Here is a 16,411-nt window from a genome sequence, read left to right as displayed (position 1 = left end):
GCTACCCCTTTTCCCATGATGCCTAGCACTAGCTACCCAGATCTCATTTGCCGCTTCAGCTGCGAGGTTCGTTCTTACTGGCTCAGGCTCTTGTAAGTTAGTTTAATACTTTTTCTAGCGATTTTGGGGTTATTTTTTGATAGTTTAGTCTTTTGACTTTATCGTTAATTAGCTTGTTGTAGTTTTAGTGTTACTCTATTTTTCCCTTAGAACTCGTTTAAGTTAGAGTTCTTCCCATCCCCCCTTCCACTTTCCCATCTCTACTTATTGTAGCGTTTTATATATTTAGTTTTAGTCTTCTCTTTTACTTCATAGGTAGCCGATTAAGTTAGAGGCTTCCTATTAAAAAAAAAAAAAAACTTCTTGACTGTAGTTATAGTGTTTGTAGTTTTTTGTTGTTGGGCCTTTGGCCAAAAACTTTTATGTTGGTCTAGTTATGTCTAAAGAATCCAGTGTGTCTGGATTCAAGAAGTGTGACTCATGCTGTCAGAAAATGACAGATGGGCACACTTCTTGCGTCTATTGCTTAGGCACAGTGCACCTGCAGGACTCTTGTTCTGTATGCCACGCATTCAGCCCAAGGGTTCTGCAGGACTGCAAAAATAAGCTGCTATTAAGGGGTCTCCTTAAGGCCCAGGATTCACCGGCCAAGGCTCAGATGGTGAAATCTCTTAAACCTACCAAATCATCGGCTCCCAGCTCGGAGACGTCATTGGTCCAAGCATTACTGACTACCTTGGTTCTGGCTGGAACCGAGGAGGCTGCTTCCCAGTCGGCTCAACCAGCATCTTCTGAGCCATCTCGGACCCACAAGAGACTGAGGTCCCCGTCTCTGGAGTCGATACATTCGGCCCCTCAGTCTCCCCTGTTGCAGAGTGACCGCAGTCACAGATCCTCCCACTCCTCTCGGTCCTCTAGACTCTCGGACCACGACGTGGAGAGAGTGGTCAGTAGGTTGTTGAAGTCGCAGGCACTGGCCAAAATGTTATCCAGCCCTCAACAGGTGTCGGCTCCACCCACTTCCATCAATGTTCCTCCTCCGACTCCTCTGAGCTCGGAGCCGGAGTTTGTTGGGGTTCGAATTGTGGATCCATTGGCACCGGTAACTATTTCCCCTTCGGTTCCGTCATCGACTCCGATCCCCTCGATGCTGCCTTCTGACGAGGGATCTGGGCACCGAGACTCTCTCGTCGGCTCCGAGGGGGCAAGTGGCATCAGACCTTTGTTCGATCCCGTTCTCCCTCTCGGAGCTTCGGTGCAGGTGAGCTCGGCTCCTACATCGGCCTCGGAGCCGTCCCCCTCGGTGCGGAGAGGGATTCCCGTTTCCTCAGCGCCTTCTTTGCGTTTTGGCAGGGATGCCTTCGATGTCATGAGGAGTGTACTGGCCCCTGAGTCAGCACCACGTTCGATCCCACTGACTCCATCCCCTGTAGTGCCTGCGTCAACCTCTGTCCCTCCTCCAGACCCCAAGCGTGGGGAACGGACGCTCCAGAGCACCCCATTGGGTGTTTCCTCTTCTTCTGAGGCCTCCCCTGATCATTCAGGGGAGGCCCCTTGGAAGAGGAAGTGCAAGAGGATGCACATTGACTCCCCTGAGTCTGTCACTTCGGATACGGATTTGGATGAATCGGAGGGGTCCCCGAGATCCCCCTCTGAAGATGTTTCCTTTTCGGACATCCTAGAAATGCTTAGGCAGAGGGGGAACTGGACTGCCCTAGCCCCTACTGAGGATGAATCCGTATTCCTGGATGCGTTTGGTTCTCGCCCTTCCACCTCCTGGATGTCTCCGCCCTTCGATCCACTAATGTCTGTGGTGGCTCGAAGGGCTTGGCCAGCCCTGGATACAGTGGAACCAACCCGGAGGAGGCCCGGCAAATTTATCACTGCACCCCCTGACAAACAGTTCCTTACCAAGGGTGTTCTCGTGGATGCCATGGTAGTAGCAGCGGCCACTAAAAAGGAATTAGCGGAAACTTCTTCCTCTGTCCATCCTCCTAACAAGGAGCCTAGGACTATGGACAGATATGGGAAGCGAATGTTTGCTTCAGCGACCGTTTCCATGAGGTCACTGAATTACTTATGCCATTTTACCAGGCTTCAGAGGGATCTCCTAAAAGAGCTTGGAGATACCCTCCAGGATCCCTCAGCTGAAGGGGTTCAAGCTAAAGTAGCTTCTCAGCTGGCGACCCTTAATTCAGTGGTTAACTCCTCCATGAGGCTCATTTCCTATGCAGCCGATGGTGCGAGTAGAGCCGCAGGCACAGGCGTGGCCCTTAGGAGACTCGCATGGATGCGTCTGTGTAATTTTGTGGAGCCCTTTAGAGCGTCATTCACCAACACCCCCTTTGACGGTTCATTTCTCTTTGGACCACAAGTGAAGGACACTCTCACTAGGTGTGAACAGGAAGGCAAGACTCTCTCTGCCGTGGGAGTCCATTTTTCCACTTCTTCCAGATCATATCCCAAAGGTCAGAAGAGTGGAAAAATGTGGTTTCGGAAATCCCAGGGAGCCTCGCCTGATACACGTAGTGACTTTTCCTCCAGGGTCAGGGGAGGAAATAACAACAACAGATGGCACCCTCGAGGCAGAGGGGGTCCGCAGAACCAGGGCAGCAGAGAATCTTTCTCTGACAAGCCCTTCCAGCATCCCTGAAGGGTTGCCTGACTGCCCGCCTCTGGAGGCAGTTGGGGGAAGACTTTCACTGTAAACCCACAAGGCTGGCAAGACATTACGCGAGACAAATGGGTACACTCAATCATATCCGAAGGCTATGTAATTCCCTTCTTCCATTCTCCCCTATCGTCAAGCAAATCCCCCCCAGATGTTCCACCCAGTCTGAGGACCCAAGCAGTCATAGAAATGTCAAGACTGCTAGAAAAGAGAGTCATCCCGGAAGTCCCGGCAGACCAACTCGGATCCAGAACTTGCTCAAGGTTCTTTTTGGTACCAAAAAAGACAGGGGACTGGAGACCAATTTTGGATCTCAACAGACTAAACAAGTCTGTTCAAAGAACAAAGTTTCGGATGGTCACGCTTCAGTCCATTCTACCCTTTTTGGGTCAGGACAATTGGATATGCTCCATAGATCTCCAGGATGTGTACTATCACATCAAGATGGACAGGAGCTCCAGGAGATTCCTTCCCTTCCAGCTGGGAGCCAGTCATTATCATTTCAGATCTCTGCCCTTTGGTCTCACCACAGCCCCCAGGGTGTTCACCAAATGTATGGCAGTGGTCACGGCTCACCTGAGACATCAAGGATTACAGGTGTTTCCTTATCTAGACAACTGGCTTCTTACTGTTACTACCAGGTATCAACTTCTTCAAGCCAGGGACTATACAATCGCAATCTGTGCCCAGTTGGGCATTACCGTAAATTTCGAAAAATCTGCCTTGTTCCCATGTCAATCTATTACCTATATAGGAGCAGATCTAGATACAAAAAGTATGTCCGCAAGACTGCTGCCGGACAGGGTGGCCACGATTTGGCAGCAAGTTCATATCCTCATGCAATGCAAAAAGGTACAAGCCCGGTTGGTCCTTCAAACTCTGGGTTGTATGGTGTCGGCAATTCTTCTGATACCTCTAGCCCGCTTTCACATAAGAATCCTTCAGTGGCTCCTCTTCACACAGTGGTCCTTTCAACAAATCCCCATGCCTCACATGATCATGATTACAGAAACTTGCAAAAGACACCTTTCCTGGTGGATGGTCTCCTCGCTAGTGTCTCAGGGCAGACCATTTATCCAACCCCCTCCGGTTGCCACAGTGACCGCGGACGCCTCACTGATGTGGTGGGGGGGGCATTATCAGGGCAGGACAGGCCAAGGCATATGGCAACCTCACGAGTACCATCTACCCATAAATGTCTTGGAGATGAGAGCCGTGCTACTAGCGTTGCAAGCACTTCAGGACTCCCTCCCTCCTGGGACCATTGCAATTCAGACAGACAACATGTCAGTAGTGTGGTACATCAACAAGCAGGGTGGAACCAGGTCCTACCCCCTATGTCGAGAAGCACTTAGACTCTGGCAGTGGGCGATTTCCTCCCAACGATTTCTGATTGCAACGCACATCCCTGGGAAGTCCAACGTCATAGCGTACAGGCTCAGCAGAGCTATTCTCATGCCTCACGAGTGGTCTCTGAATCAGGTAGTTGCGGATCTCATCTTCCGCAAATGGGGACAGCTTTGCAACCCCCTTCAACACCAAAAGCAGCAACTATTTCTCCCTTCTACCGCTTCCCGGTCATCCTCCCAGAGATGCTCTAGTCCATGATTGGCCTCAGGGACTTCTTTATGCCTTCCCGCCTTTTCCTCTTATACCCAAACTCATACAGAAAGCAATATTGTTGGGTTGCAAAATGATCCTCATTGCTCCTTACTGACCTCGACAGATTTGGTTTCCGTTCTGCACCGTTATCTCCTTGAGCAGCCCTGGATCCTATTCCAGACCTGCTGATTCATCAATCAGGAGAGCTGTGTCGATCCCTCCAGACACTCCAGCTCACAGCTTGGTTGATCCAGTTCAAACCCTAGCCAGGTTTCCCAGCATTTCACCGGCTGTGCGTGAAATTATTGTATCCTCTCACAAATCGGCTACTAGGAAGATGTATGCTAGCAAAAGGAAACGTTTCTCTTATTGGGCAGAGGCTAGGAACATAGATCCCTTTTCAGCCCCAGTTCACGAGATCTTGGAATTCCTAACTGAGCTTTTTCACTCTGGGTCCGCTTCTGCCACAATCAGGGTTCAACTAGCGACCATATCTAACTATCATGGTGCCTTTTCTAATCTAAATATCATGTTTCATAAGTTGTGTAAAGCCTTTCTTAGAGGGACTGCTCTCCTTAGGCCCCCAGTGAGAGATCCCCCTTCTCCTTGGGACCTTAATTTGGTACTAACCTCCTTGATTATGCCCTGTTTTGAACCAGCAGCTTCCTGCTCCCTTAAGTTTCTATCTTGGAAAACTCTCTTTCTGGTAGGTATTACCTCAGCCAGACGTGTATCGGAACTTCAAGCACTAAGCGTTCGTTCTCCGTACTTAGTCTTTCACAAGGATAGGGTAGCGCTGAGAACTAATCCATCCTTCCTAAAGTGTGCTCAGAAAATAATCTAAACCAATCCATAGACCTTCCAGTATTCTTCCCTAATTACACCAACAAGGCAGAATACAAGTTACACCTTTTGGATGTCCATAGACAACTGCGTTTTTACCTGCATAGAACGAAGGATATAAGGAAGTCGGACCAGCTCTTCCTTTCGTATGCCAAGGGCAAACAAGGTCTCCCAGTTTCCAAAGTGACCCTGTCCAGGTGGTTGTCTCACATTATCACCTTCATTTATCAACTAAGAAACAAAGAATTGTCTGCCAAACCGAAAGGCCATTCTACTAGGGCTTTGGCCACTTCTATAGCCTTCCAGTCTAGGTTGCCCATGGACTCTATCTGTGCCGCGGCCACATGGGCAAATCCTCACACCTTTATTTCTCATTACAAGTTAGACATGACCTCCAGGAATAGAGCTAACTTTGGTTCCACTGTTCTGAAGAGTCTGTTCCAATGAGCCACTCAGGATCATAGGTGCTAGGGATGCTGTCCCAACAAGCAAGAAACGAAAGCGAGATAGACAACTTAACATAAAGAAGTTATGTACCTACCATAACGTTCCATGTTAGTTGTCTTCATCTCGCCTTCTTTCTTGTGTTCCACCCTCCATCCCCCTGTCCTATTGGATCGACAGGAGTTTTGGTTTCACTGGCTGAGCGTTATCTGGTTTGTTTCCTCTACTGACTGAGAGAGTATGACAGGTTTGCTCAACCTGTTTGTTTGGACAGGTTGATTCTCTGGATATGTCTGGGGTTAGCTGTTACAAATGGGATCTGGGTAGCTAGCACTAGATATAATGGGATAAGGGGTAGCCTCGAGCCAGTAAACAGCCCTCGAGCTATAGAAGATGGCCGAGTTGGAGCCGAGGATCGGCTCCGATCCCAACAAGCAAGAATGAAGGCGAGATGAAGACAACTAACATGGAGCATTAATGGTAGTTACATAACTTCTTTTTCATCTTTGATTGAAAGTACAGGTCAGTCATATAGGAAATGCTCTGCAAACTATCAAAGTTATAATCATCTCTTAAATTAGACTGATCTGTTGAATATGAAGTATTGGTTGCTTGTCAGAGTAGCTCCACAACAGCATATAGTCTTTGTTCTTCAAGCAGTACCTGAATCAACCTTACTACTACATTTACAGTTTTCTGCACATAAGCAGATGCTTAAGAGAAATTATTAAACCAATGCTTTGTAACAAGTATGGTAAAATGCTTGTAAGACCAAGAATATGTTGACTCCTAAATAAGAAAGTAATGATTGGGAAGAATTGTATAGCACTTTGAGTGTACAATATAGTGATAGTAAATGAGAGAGTTGCAAAGTATGTATGTGTGTATGTTATTTTGGTCATAATATGTGTAGGTCTTGGTCCTTGCTGGTTTTGCTGTGTTATTTGTAAATAGTGTAGGTGTTGTATTTATTAGCAAGGCACACTGTTGTAGTGTGTAACAGCATAGTGCATTTCCCTCCAGGTATAGAAGCTTCTGAGAAAAAAGCTGTATTGGAATGAAGAAGAACATGGACCCAGTAAGTAGACCCAGCAGGGTGGGCCTCCTTTTTGCTGCATGTACATTAAGTATGTACCTGTTGTATCTTTTGGAGGGTTGTTTTGACTGTTAAATTTGCCTGTTGCATCTCAGCGCTGCAGGCATTTATTTGTGGGGATTCCTATTTGGACCTTAATAAACATCTGGTGTCTCTAAGGTTAATTCACATTTTCCAAAGAAAGTAGTCTCAGTGCTGTCCTTAAACTTCATTCTCTTTCCTCTTTGTATTTAAGGTTGAAATTTAAGGGTGAAATATTTTCAATACCTTTAATGTGTTCTATCAGATGAGGTCCTACCTTGGAATAATGTCTGAATTCAGGAGGGAAAGCTGTTTGTCTCCTTTGTTCCAGATACAGGTGTTTGTAAGTAGACTGTGGCTATATTTCCAACTGTGTTGTCTTGATATCAGGTGACTAGCTATCCTTTAGCTAATGCTGTCAGGGGGGTGGGTTTACTTTTTCATTGCCTATTTCAGGAATGCATCCTTTTGCAGACATTTATATCACTGGTGTTTGGTAATCTGTTCCTGGTATTTGACTTCCAAACTCAGCTTGCATTTCTAGCTTTTTTTCAGGCCTGTGCAACCCATGGAGATGTAATTTTCTGATCTGAAGTAGGAGATTCATTTGTCTGCAACCTGTGGGTTATGGATCCGATATCGGATCCGAACCGGCATGGTTTATCCAGCTATGGATCCGAGCTCTTAGCTCCTCCCCTCACCCATAATGCCCTGCTCTCCCTACATGACCCCAGATCTAGTTTGCCGCGCTGGTAACCAGTTGGATCGTCTTGAGCTCTTCAGCTAAGTGTTCTAAAACTCTTAAAAATAGTTTCAGATTGCTTTATTATAGTTAATTCTGTGTGATTGTGTTAGGTTTCCTTTAGTTTTTTGATATTTTTGGGTTAAAATTTTAATTTAAAAAATTTTATCTTAATTCCCTCCCCTCGCTGGTTCGGAGTTTTGTTTGTGTGTGTATTTGGGGCCTTGTGTGCATGCTAGTTTAGCACTAATTACTTGTTTTTTTGTTTAAAAAAAAAAAAAAAACTTTAGTTATGTCAGAAGCCCCAAAGGCAATTTTTTCGAAGTGCTCCGAGTGTGGCCATAAGCTATCCCCTGCTGATGGCCACACTCGGTGCATTCGATGCCTTGGGGTTGAACACCTCACTTCTGGATGTTCCATTTGTGCAGGGTTCAACCCCAGGGCATTGAAGGATCGGAGGTCGAAGCTGGTCCTGGCGGGACTTCTGCCCCCGGACTCGGCTTCAGCCTCCGCTCCCGTGGTGGGTACTGTTGCTTCAGTCCCCTCCTCGCCTGCTCCCCCTCCTCGCCTGCTCCCCCTCCTCCACCTGGGACTCAACCTCCCGCTGCTCGGTTGGAGGAGAGGGAGGCCAGAAAAAAGGACCGGAGAGCGAAGCACCACAAGCGGCGGGCCGAGACCTCCGTTTCGGCCCCGCCAGCTAAGCGGGCTTCTCCTCTGGCCTCCTTGGCTGCTGGCTCCCCCCCCCCCCCTCGGCTCTGGTCCCCGGTCTGCTTTTCACCGGGGCCTGAGGAGGAGGAGACCCGATCTCCGTCGAGGCTATCAAGGCAGCACTCAAGGCATACCTCGGTAGCCTCTTCGAGGTCTACATATAGCCTTTCCGACGCCGATCTGGACCGGATGATGAGAAGGTTCATCCAGGCCCAGATGCAGACGGGAGTGCTCCTGCCTCCCCCCCCTCTGGGGGGGAGCTCAACCCCATTTTTCAAGCCCATAGCTCCTTCTCTGACCCGCTACCCAGGTTCAGAGCGTTCGGAGCCGGGCAGCTTCAGAGCCGGGGGTGGGTCAGCGCCGATAGTACTAGGTACTTCGGATCCGACCCTGCCCTCGAGTGTTTCGGATCGGGGGACTCAGTGTGCCTTCAGCGCCGTCTGTGTCGGAGCGCACTGGTCCCTCGGATCCGAGTGTCTCGGGGCCGGCTCCGATCCACTCTTCGGATCCGAGGGGGAGCCGACTTTCGGATCCTTTGGTCGAGGCTGGCTCCCCTTCGGCTTTTGATGTAGTGGAGAGGGCTCTGTTGAGGGCTTCCGGACCCCCGGCACTTGCTTCGGCTCCTTCCTGCACTCAATCTGCACTGGGTCAGGCTTCTGCCATCCGACCACTGGGACAGCCCGCTTCAATGCCCCAAGCTGTTCCATTGGAACAAGACACTGCTTGCAAGGGCTCCTCGGACAGCCCCCCCGAGGAAGCACCTCACAAGCATACGTGTAAAAGGAGGCACATAGACTCCCCCGAGTCTTTAACTGAAGACACGGATTTGGAGAAAGGGGAAGGCTCCCCAAGATCACCCCCCGAGGATGTCTCCTTTGGAGACATCATGGAAATGCTTCGCATAAGGGGCGGGTGGTCTGCCCCTAAGTCTTCCTCGGACGAATCCGTGTTCTTGGAGGCATTCGAAGCGGGCCTGTCTACCTCTTGGGTGTCCCCTCCTGCCAACCCCCTGGTGGACCTTATTACCACCAGGGCGTGGAAGGAACCGGACACCGTGGAACCAATCCCCAAAAGGCCAGACAGAATCCTTAGCCCCCCTGCAGACCTTGCCCACTGGAGTAAGGGGCTTCCGGTAGATGCCATGTTGACGGCAGCAGCCACCAAGAGGGAACTCGCCCAGGAGAGTCCCTCAGTCCATCCTCCGAGCAAGGAGTCTCGGATGATGGACCGCTTGGGGAAGCAAATGTTTAGTTCAGCAACCTTCTCGGTGAGGGCGCTCAACTATCTGGCACATGTTATCAGGATGCAGCGCGATCTTATTAAAGAATACGCTGCATCCCCCCCAGAGTCCATGTCGGAGGAGGACAAACTTTTGCACTCCACCCGTATGGCCACTCTTCGGTCCGTGATGAATACCTCTATGCGGTTGCTGTCCCATGCTACTGAGGGAGCCGCTAGAGCTGCAAGAGTAGGCCTAGTCACTAGACGCCAGGCCTGGCTCCGCCATTGCGATTTCACGGAGCCCTTCAAGGCGTCTTTCGCGAACGCCCCCTTTGATGGTTCTGCCCTTTTTAGCAAAACTGTTCGCGACACCTTGACCCAGAGCGAAAAGGACGGGAAGGCGCTGTCTGCCATCGGAATCCGCTTCTCTGTGCCCCAGAGGTTCTACTCTAGGAACCAAAAGGGCCAGAAGAAGATGTGGTTCCGGAAGTCACAGCAATCCCAACCCGCTCCGCACAACCAGTCCTTCCGTGGCAGAGGAGGCAGGGAGGACGCCGCCCCAGGGGCAGAGGGGCTCCCAGGAATTTCGGGTCCAGAGAACCTTTCTCTGAACGGCCCGCGCAGCAGCCCTGAGGGGTTGCCCGACTGCTCCACTCTGGAGGCAGTCGGGGGACATTTTTCGGAGCACCTAGCGGCATGGGAGTCCATAACATCAGACCGCTGGGTCCTCCGCATTATATCCCCTTTCATCACATCCCAAAACTAAAATCCCTCCCCGACGTTCCACCCGGTCAGTGGGAGGCCGCTTCAGCCGAAATTGGCCATCTGCTGAGGAAAAGAGCCATCCAGCCCGTCCCCCCATACCAGATTGGATCAGGGTTCTACTCCAGGTTCTTTTTAGTGCCAAAAAAGACGGGGGACCAAAGACCAATTTTAGACCTGTCCCTGTTAAACCTGGCAGTTCCCAAGGAGAAGTTCCGGATGGTCACTTTGCAATCCATCCTCCCCCTTTTGGGAGAGAATCACTGGATGTGCTCTATAGACCTCAATGATGCGTACTACCACATACTGATGGACAGACGTTCCAGGAGGTTTCTTCGCTTCCGGCTGGGAGCCAGTCACTACCAGTTCAGGGTCCTTCCCTTTGGTCTCACCACAGCCCCCAGGGTGTTCACCAAAGTATTAGCAGTGGTTGCGGCCCACCTGAGGCTTCAGGGGGTGCAGGTCTTTCCGTACCTGGACGACTGGCTTCTCACCGCCCCAACAAGGCATCTACTATCCTTGGCGCGAGACTCCTTTCTTCATCTAGCTCCCTGCCTGGACATCACGATAAACGTAGCAAAATCCAACCTGGCCCCTACTCAGTTGATAGATTTTATAGGTGCCAGGTTAGACACGAAGGAGTTAAGAGCCTTTCTCACAGCCGACAGAGTTCGGAATCTGCGACTCCAGGTGCGGGCCATCCTCCACTCCAGCTCATTTCCGGCAGAATTGGTCCTGAGGGCTCTAGGGTCCATGGCGGCAGCGATATCTCTTCTTCCACTCACCAGGTTCAACATGCGGGTCCTTCAGTGGACACTTCAAGTTCAGTGGTCTTACCTTGCTCTCCCTCTGCATCATCCCATTGCGATCAGCAAGGCTTGCAAGCGGTCTCTCTTGTGGTGGCTCTATTCACAGGATCTCCACGGAGGCCGCCCCTTTTGTGCTTCTCCCCCTCTCGCCACGGTGACCACGGACGCCTCCCGCCTCGGGTGGGGGGGGGCATTTTGCAGGCCGGACGGTCCAAGGCACATGGAACGACTCAGAGACCTCCCTGCATATCAATGTTCTAGAGATGAGAGCAGTGCTCTTGGTGTTGCGAGCACTTCAGGCCTTTCTTCCCCTGGGAACAATTGCAATTCAGTCAGACAACATGTCGGTGGTCTGGTACATCAACAAACAGGGGGGAACCAGGTCTTATCCTTTATGTCGAGAAGCCATGAGAGTGTGGGAATGGGCGATCTCCACCAACTGCTTTCTCATCGCAACGCATATTCCGGGTCGGTCCAACATCCTTGCGGACAAGCTCAGTCGCACCATTCTCTCCCCATACGAGTGGTCTCTCAATGCTCAAGTAGCGAAACATATCTTCGCACGGTGGGGAACTCCTTGTTGCAATCTCTTTGCGTCTCCCTTAAACACCAAGTGCGAAAGTTTTTTCGCTCTAATCCCTCCTCCAGGGGATTCCCCGAGAGACGCTCTGATGCATGCTTGGCCTCCCGGTCTTCTTTACGCTTACCCCCCTTCGCCTCTGATGCTCCAGGTTCTTCAGAAAGCCTCTCGGTTGGGGTGCAGAATGATTCTCATTGCCCCATTCTGGCCTTGACAGATCTGGTTCCCTTACCTAAGGTCTCACTCGGTGAATCCACCTTGGATTCTAGATCCCATTCCGGATCTGATATCACACCCATCGAACCTACCAACTCCGAATCTGGACAAACTGAAGCTAACTGCTTGGTTGCTCCAGTTCCACTCCTAATTAGGACTCCCGGTATCTCGTCCCCCGTTAAGGCCATCCTGGTAGCGGCTCATAGACCATCTACCAGAAAAGTTTACCGCAGTAAATGGAAACGATTCTCCATTTGGGCGGAGCGGCAGGGTCTAGATCCCTTCGCGGTTCCCCTGCCTCTGGTTCTAGACTTCCTTACCACTCTTTTTAATGATGGTGCCAGTAGTTCAACGGTCAAAGTGCACCTTGCGGCCATTTCTCACTATCATGTTGGTCATGACTCTGGACCGCTTATGTCCGCCAAATTATGTAAAATATTCCTAAAAGGCACCTTTCTCCTTAGACCCCCTGTCAAGCAGGCGGTTCCACCATGGGATCTTTCTTTGGTTCTTCAGGCCTTGACCGCTCCCCCCTTCGAGCCTGCAGCCACAATAGATCTTAAATTCTTATCCATCAGGACTGCTTTTTTAGTAGCCATTACTTCGGCCAAAAGAGTTTCGGAACTTCAAGCCTTATCCATGAAGCCGCCTTACTTGGTCTTCCATCCGGACTGCGTATACCTCAGGACCAATCCCTCCTTTCTTCCTAAGGTAGCTTCAGAAGCAAACATTAATCAGTCCATTAACCTCCCTGTTTTCTTTCCTAAATATCAGAACAAGGGTGAATACAAGCTGCATTCCTTGGATGTTCACAGGCAGCTTCGTTTTTATCTTAACAGGACAGCTGGTCATAGGCAATCCGACCAATTGTTCATTTCCTTTGCCAAATTCAATCTGGGTAAGCCAATTTCCAAAGTCTCCCTGTCACGCTGGATTTCGCAGTGTATTCTTTTAGCTTACCAAGCTTCTGGGAGGCCCGCACCGGAGGGAGTCCATGCCCATTCGACCCGGTCAGTTTCTACCTCAGCGGCCTTTAAAGCTAGGATTCCACTGGATGACATTTGTTCAGCAGCCACTTGGGCTTCATCTCATACCTTTATTTCTCATTACAAGCTGGATATCACATGTAGAGGTAGAGCATCCTTTGGCTCTGCGGTGCTCCGGAATATCCTTCCATGACGGCCGCCCAAGATTCAGGTAGCTGGGGACTCTGTCCCACAGGTTGCAGACAAATGAATCTCCTACTTCAGATTTAGAAGTTATGTACTTACCATAACGTTCCATCTGAGTAGGTGGATTCATTTGTCTGCAACCATCCCGCCCTCCTATCCCCCTGGCCTTGTCAGTTTCCTGCATATTATGTGTTACCCATTTCAGGGTATTATGATACAGGGCAAACTCGATCTGAGGTCATGTTGAGAGAGCAGGGCATTATGGGTGAGGGGAGGAGCTAACAGCTCGGATCCGTAGCTGGATAAACCATGCCTGTTCGGATCCGATATCGGATCCATAACCCACAGGTTGCAGACAAATGAATCCACCTACTCAGATGGAACGTTATGGTAAGTACATTACTTCTATTTTTATAGTGTCAAAGTTAGATGTATCTGATGTGCACTCATCACATCAGTTGATCCGTGAGAAAGGCTGTTTCATTTGGGTACCTATTACTGTCTTTCTGGTACTTGTGTCTATGTTATTTGTTCATTTTCTCAGGTTTCCTGCTGGTCTGTCAAGTATACGGTTTTATATTATTTGTTCCTTTTTTCAGGTGTGTTTAGCCATTGCATAGGGTTTGAAACTAAGGAAAGGGTGGATTTGGTGAAACCTTCAGGCCCAGCTTGCGATGTTTGACGTGACAGTGGGAGAGACTTCTCTGAAAAAATGCTGTAGGTGGAAGTTCAAAACATTTGTTCTAAGACGGGGATATCAGGAGAGGAGAAGCCTTGTAGCTAGCCACTGTAGAGAACTTTATTGTAGATCAACTGATAAGTATGCATTTGTTATGTTAATTAAGTTATTTATTGATTTAGAAGTTTTATTTATTTATTTGTTTTATTTTGACATTTGTTGACCAGGAATGTACGACTTATCCAGAGCCCATTTTCAGTAGACTCCTGGGGAGAAAAGCTCCAAAAGAGTACATAGTTTACTAAAGTAACAATTTTTGATTAACATTACAGTAAATAAAAAAAAAAAAACATAATAAGTACACTTGGTTAACAAATAGAGTACAACTAATGATTTTGCTGTTATATATAAATTGCTGTGCCCTCCATATCATGTCTTTTGTAATAGTTGTGTGTTTTGACATTGGCATTGTTTCACAGCATTTTCTCTTTTCTGAGCAAATTTATTTGGTGTAACCTGATACTTGTTATCTGTTACCATCCTTTATAGTAGTGACTGTGGGCTGCTCTTAATTTATACTGCCATTTAAGAAAGTAGTGGATCCAAATATTCATCTTATGTCATTCTTATTTTGAAATGGTGCAAGAAATATTCTTTTTTTTGTACTGCAGTTTCTTATATGATCATGCTGCTTTCATGTAATTTCAGGATGATCGGAGTGGAAAAGTTGATAAAAATAAGTTCTGCAGTCTTTGCAATATGGTGTTCAGTTCAGCAGTTGTCGCTCAGTCTCATTATGCTGGAAAAATTCATGCAAAAAACATTAGAAAAATGGGGGAATTGGTGCAGAAGACTCCAGAAAACTTTCCTCTGTTAAATGGTAAGAATATATGTGCACATTTGACACCGTTTACTCTTTTGACTGACAAATGTGAATATTTAGCTTGTGCTTTAAAACAGAAAATATAAGTGCATGCGTGTTTGTATGCGAGCACAAGCAAACATTGTTTTCCAGAAGCTCTTCACTCCTAGACCCTGAGTGGACTTGCCAATATTGTTTTGTGCACCCCACTGCTAAACATGCATTTTATTATGTAATCTGGGCAGTTCTTCTGAAACCTGATGCTTAGCTTTTTATGGATCAGGAGTAGTAATTGATGAGAGAGGACAAGCACTGGCTGTATTTTCCCAGGTTGCACCCCCCTCCCCACTTCTGGTTGTGTTCTTATTCCTCTGACTGGTATTTTACTTTTATTTGGGGGTTGTAACTGTAACAGGAAATCCTAGCATTGTGTTTATGTACTTTTTGTATCTTATTCCAGTAAGAGATCAATCAGCAGCACTGGTTTCTTTTTCAAGGCCTTAGCTGGTTGTATACCTGTATTCTGTGGAGCCTTGGCAGGTGCACAAGACCACCCGCACATACAGCCAAAATTTCTAGGAGCTATGTTCTGTTCCTTTTGCTGCTTTATGTGCCTCATACCTTGAATTGTCAGAGTATCTTTGCTTGCATAGTGTCTTACACTCGTCATTCCTCCTTTTTTCCAGAAATCTTCAGTCAGACAAGTTGTCATTATCCTGTGACTGTGATAGGCTATGTGATGACCCTCCACCTGGGTCAGTAATCAAGGAGCATCATTCCCCTTACCACTGGCGCCCGTGGGGAATGTTCACTGGGAGGATAACAGGTACACACACTGTATCTTCAGATGCAGCTCTCTGCATCAAGCACAATTTTCTTTTAGAGCACAGGGGAACACAGTCAGTCTCTCCTTCTTTCTCCAGATCCCCAATAAGACTCGCCACTGGCACAGCTATAAACTTGAGTCCTTAGCCAAGGTTCCAAGCCAAGTCCTCCAACAACTCTCTCTGTCCAACCAATGCTTTGTGTCCCTGCCAAAGTAGCTGACACACACTTTGAGATTTGATTTGCACACATACACACACACACACACACACACACACACACACACACACACACACCCCCCTCTGGAAATGGCTGGCACAGGTTTAATAGTTATGCCCCCTTTTGCCCAGACTATAGGGTAGTTGTCACTGCCACCAGAACCCCTCACCAGCTACTTTAAGGACCTTACAAGGGTACCAAATACACTGAGTGAAATTAATATTAATACAAATGGTAGTTTGACCAAGTGCAAGGCTGTTATTAGTGGCCCACACAGTGTCACCAAATAAATATGCAGATATTCTCAAAACTTGAATATCTCTACAAAGATCAGCCACAATGCAAGGTTCACATATATTTAATAATAAATAATGAAAGGACAAAAAAATACTAAGTGTATATTCACAGTGACATCAGAGTTCAAATCACAGGAAATATTTAAAATAACATTGGAGAACAGTCTCATGCAAATAAAGAAAAACAATATCTAAACTAACCTTCACTATTCCTGATAGAATCTTAGAGAAGTTCTATTCCCTAATAACTTGCTTAATAGAGCAAAGCAGTTGATGTGGTGAATGGTCCTTCTTGTTGTCAGGTCCAAGATAGAATACAGAATGCTCAGTCTCACTAAGATACTTCTCAAAATATTATCTAAAATATTACTTTTGGGGATAGCTTGCAGAATGACATCACATCAGGTCATGTAACTTCTGGGTTCTCATGCAACCCCCCCCCCCATTCCTGGAAGCTGGCAGGATTTAACATCTACCTGTAAAAAATACACACACAAGGATTTAACATCTACCTGTAAAAAATACACACACACAAGGGCTTTTGCTGAGATCGATAGCAGGTGCTGGAAGTCATAAAACAGTTTCATACCTCCATGCTTCCAGAGTAGTAATTAGTTCACCCCAAAGACAATGCAGAAATATT

At 47.9% G+C, this 16,411-nt stretch overlaps 1 protein-coding gene across 1 annotated transcript in view; it reads left to right on the top strand.

The window, feature by feature from the left end:
* The window catches only part of LOC122794008 (zinc finger matrin-type protein 1-like), a 1,739,900-nt gene that overhangs the window by 960,520 nt on the left and 762,969 nt on the right, over positions 1 to 16,411 (top strand). The window contains exon 4 of the mRNA XM_044062104.1: positions 14,275 to 14,446. Within this exon, the coding sequence (XP_043918039.1) occupies positions 14,275 to 14,446 (172 nt within the window). The remainder of the gene's footprint in view (positions 1 to 14,274; positions 14,447 to 16,411) is intronic.

The sequence above is a fragment of the Protopterus annectens genome, chromosome 2.part1 (genome assembly GCF_019279795.1).
Source record: "Protopterus annectens isolate FY-2018-M chromosome 2.part1, PAN1.0, whole genome shotgun sequence".
Taxonomy (NCBI): Eukaryota; Metazoa; Chordata; order Ceratodontiformes; family Protopteridae; genus Protopterus; species Protopterus annectens.
Note: the sequence above shows the minus strand (reverse complement) of the source record. Positions and strands in the feature narration are given on the sequence as shown.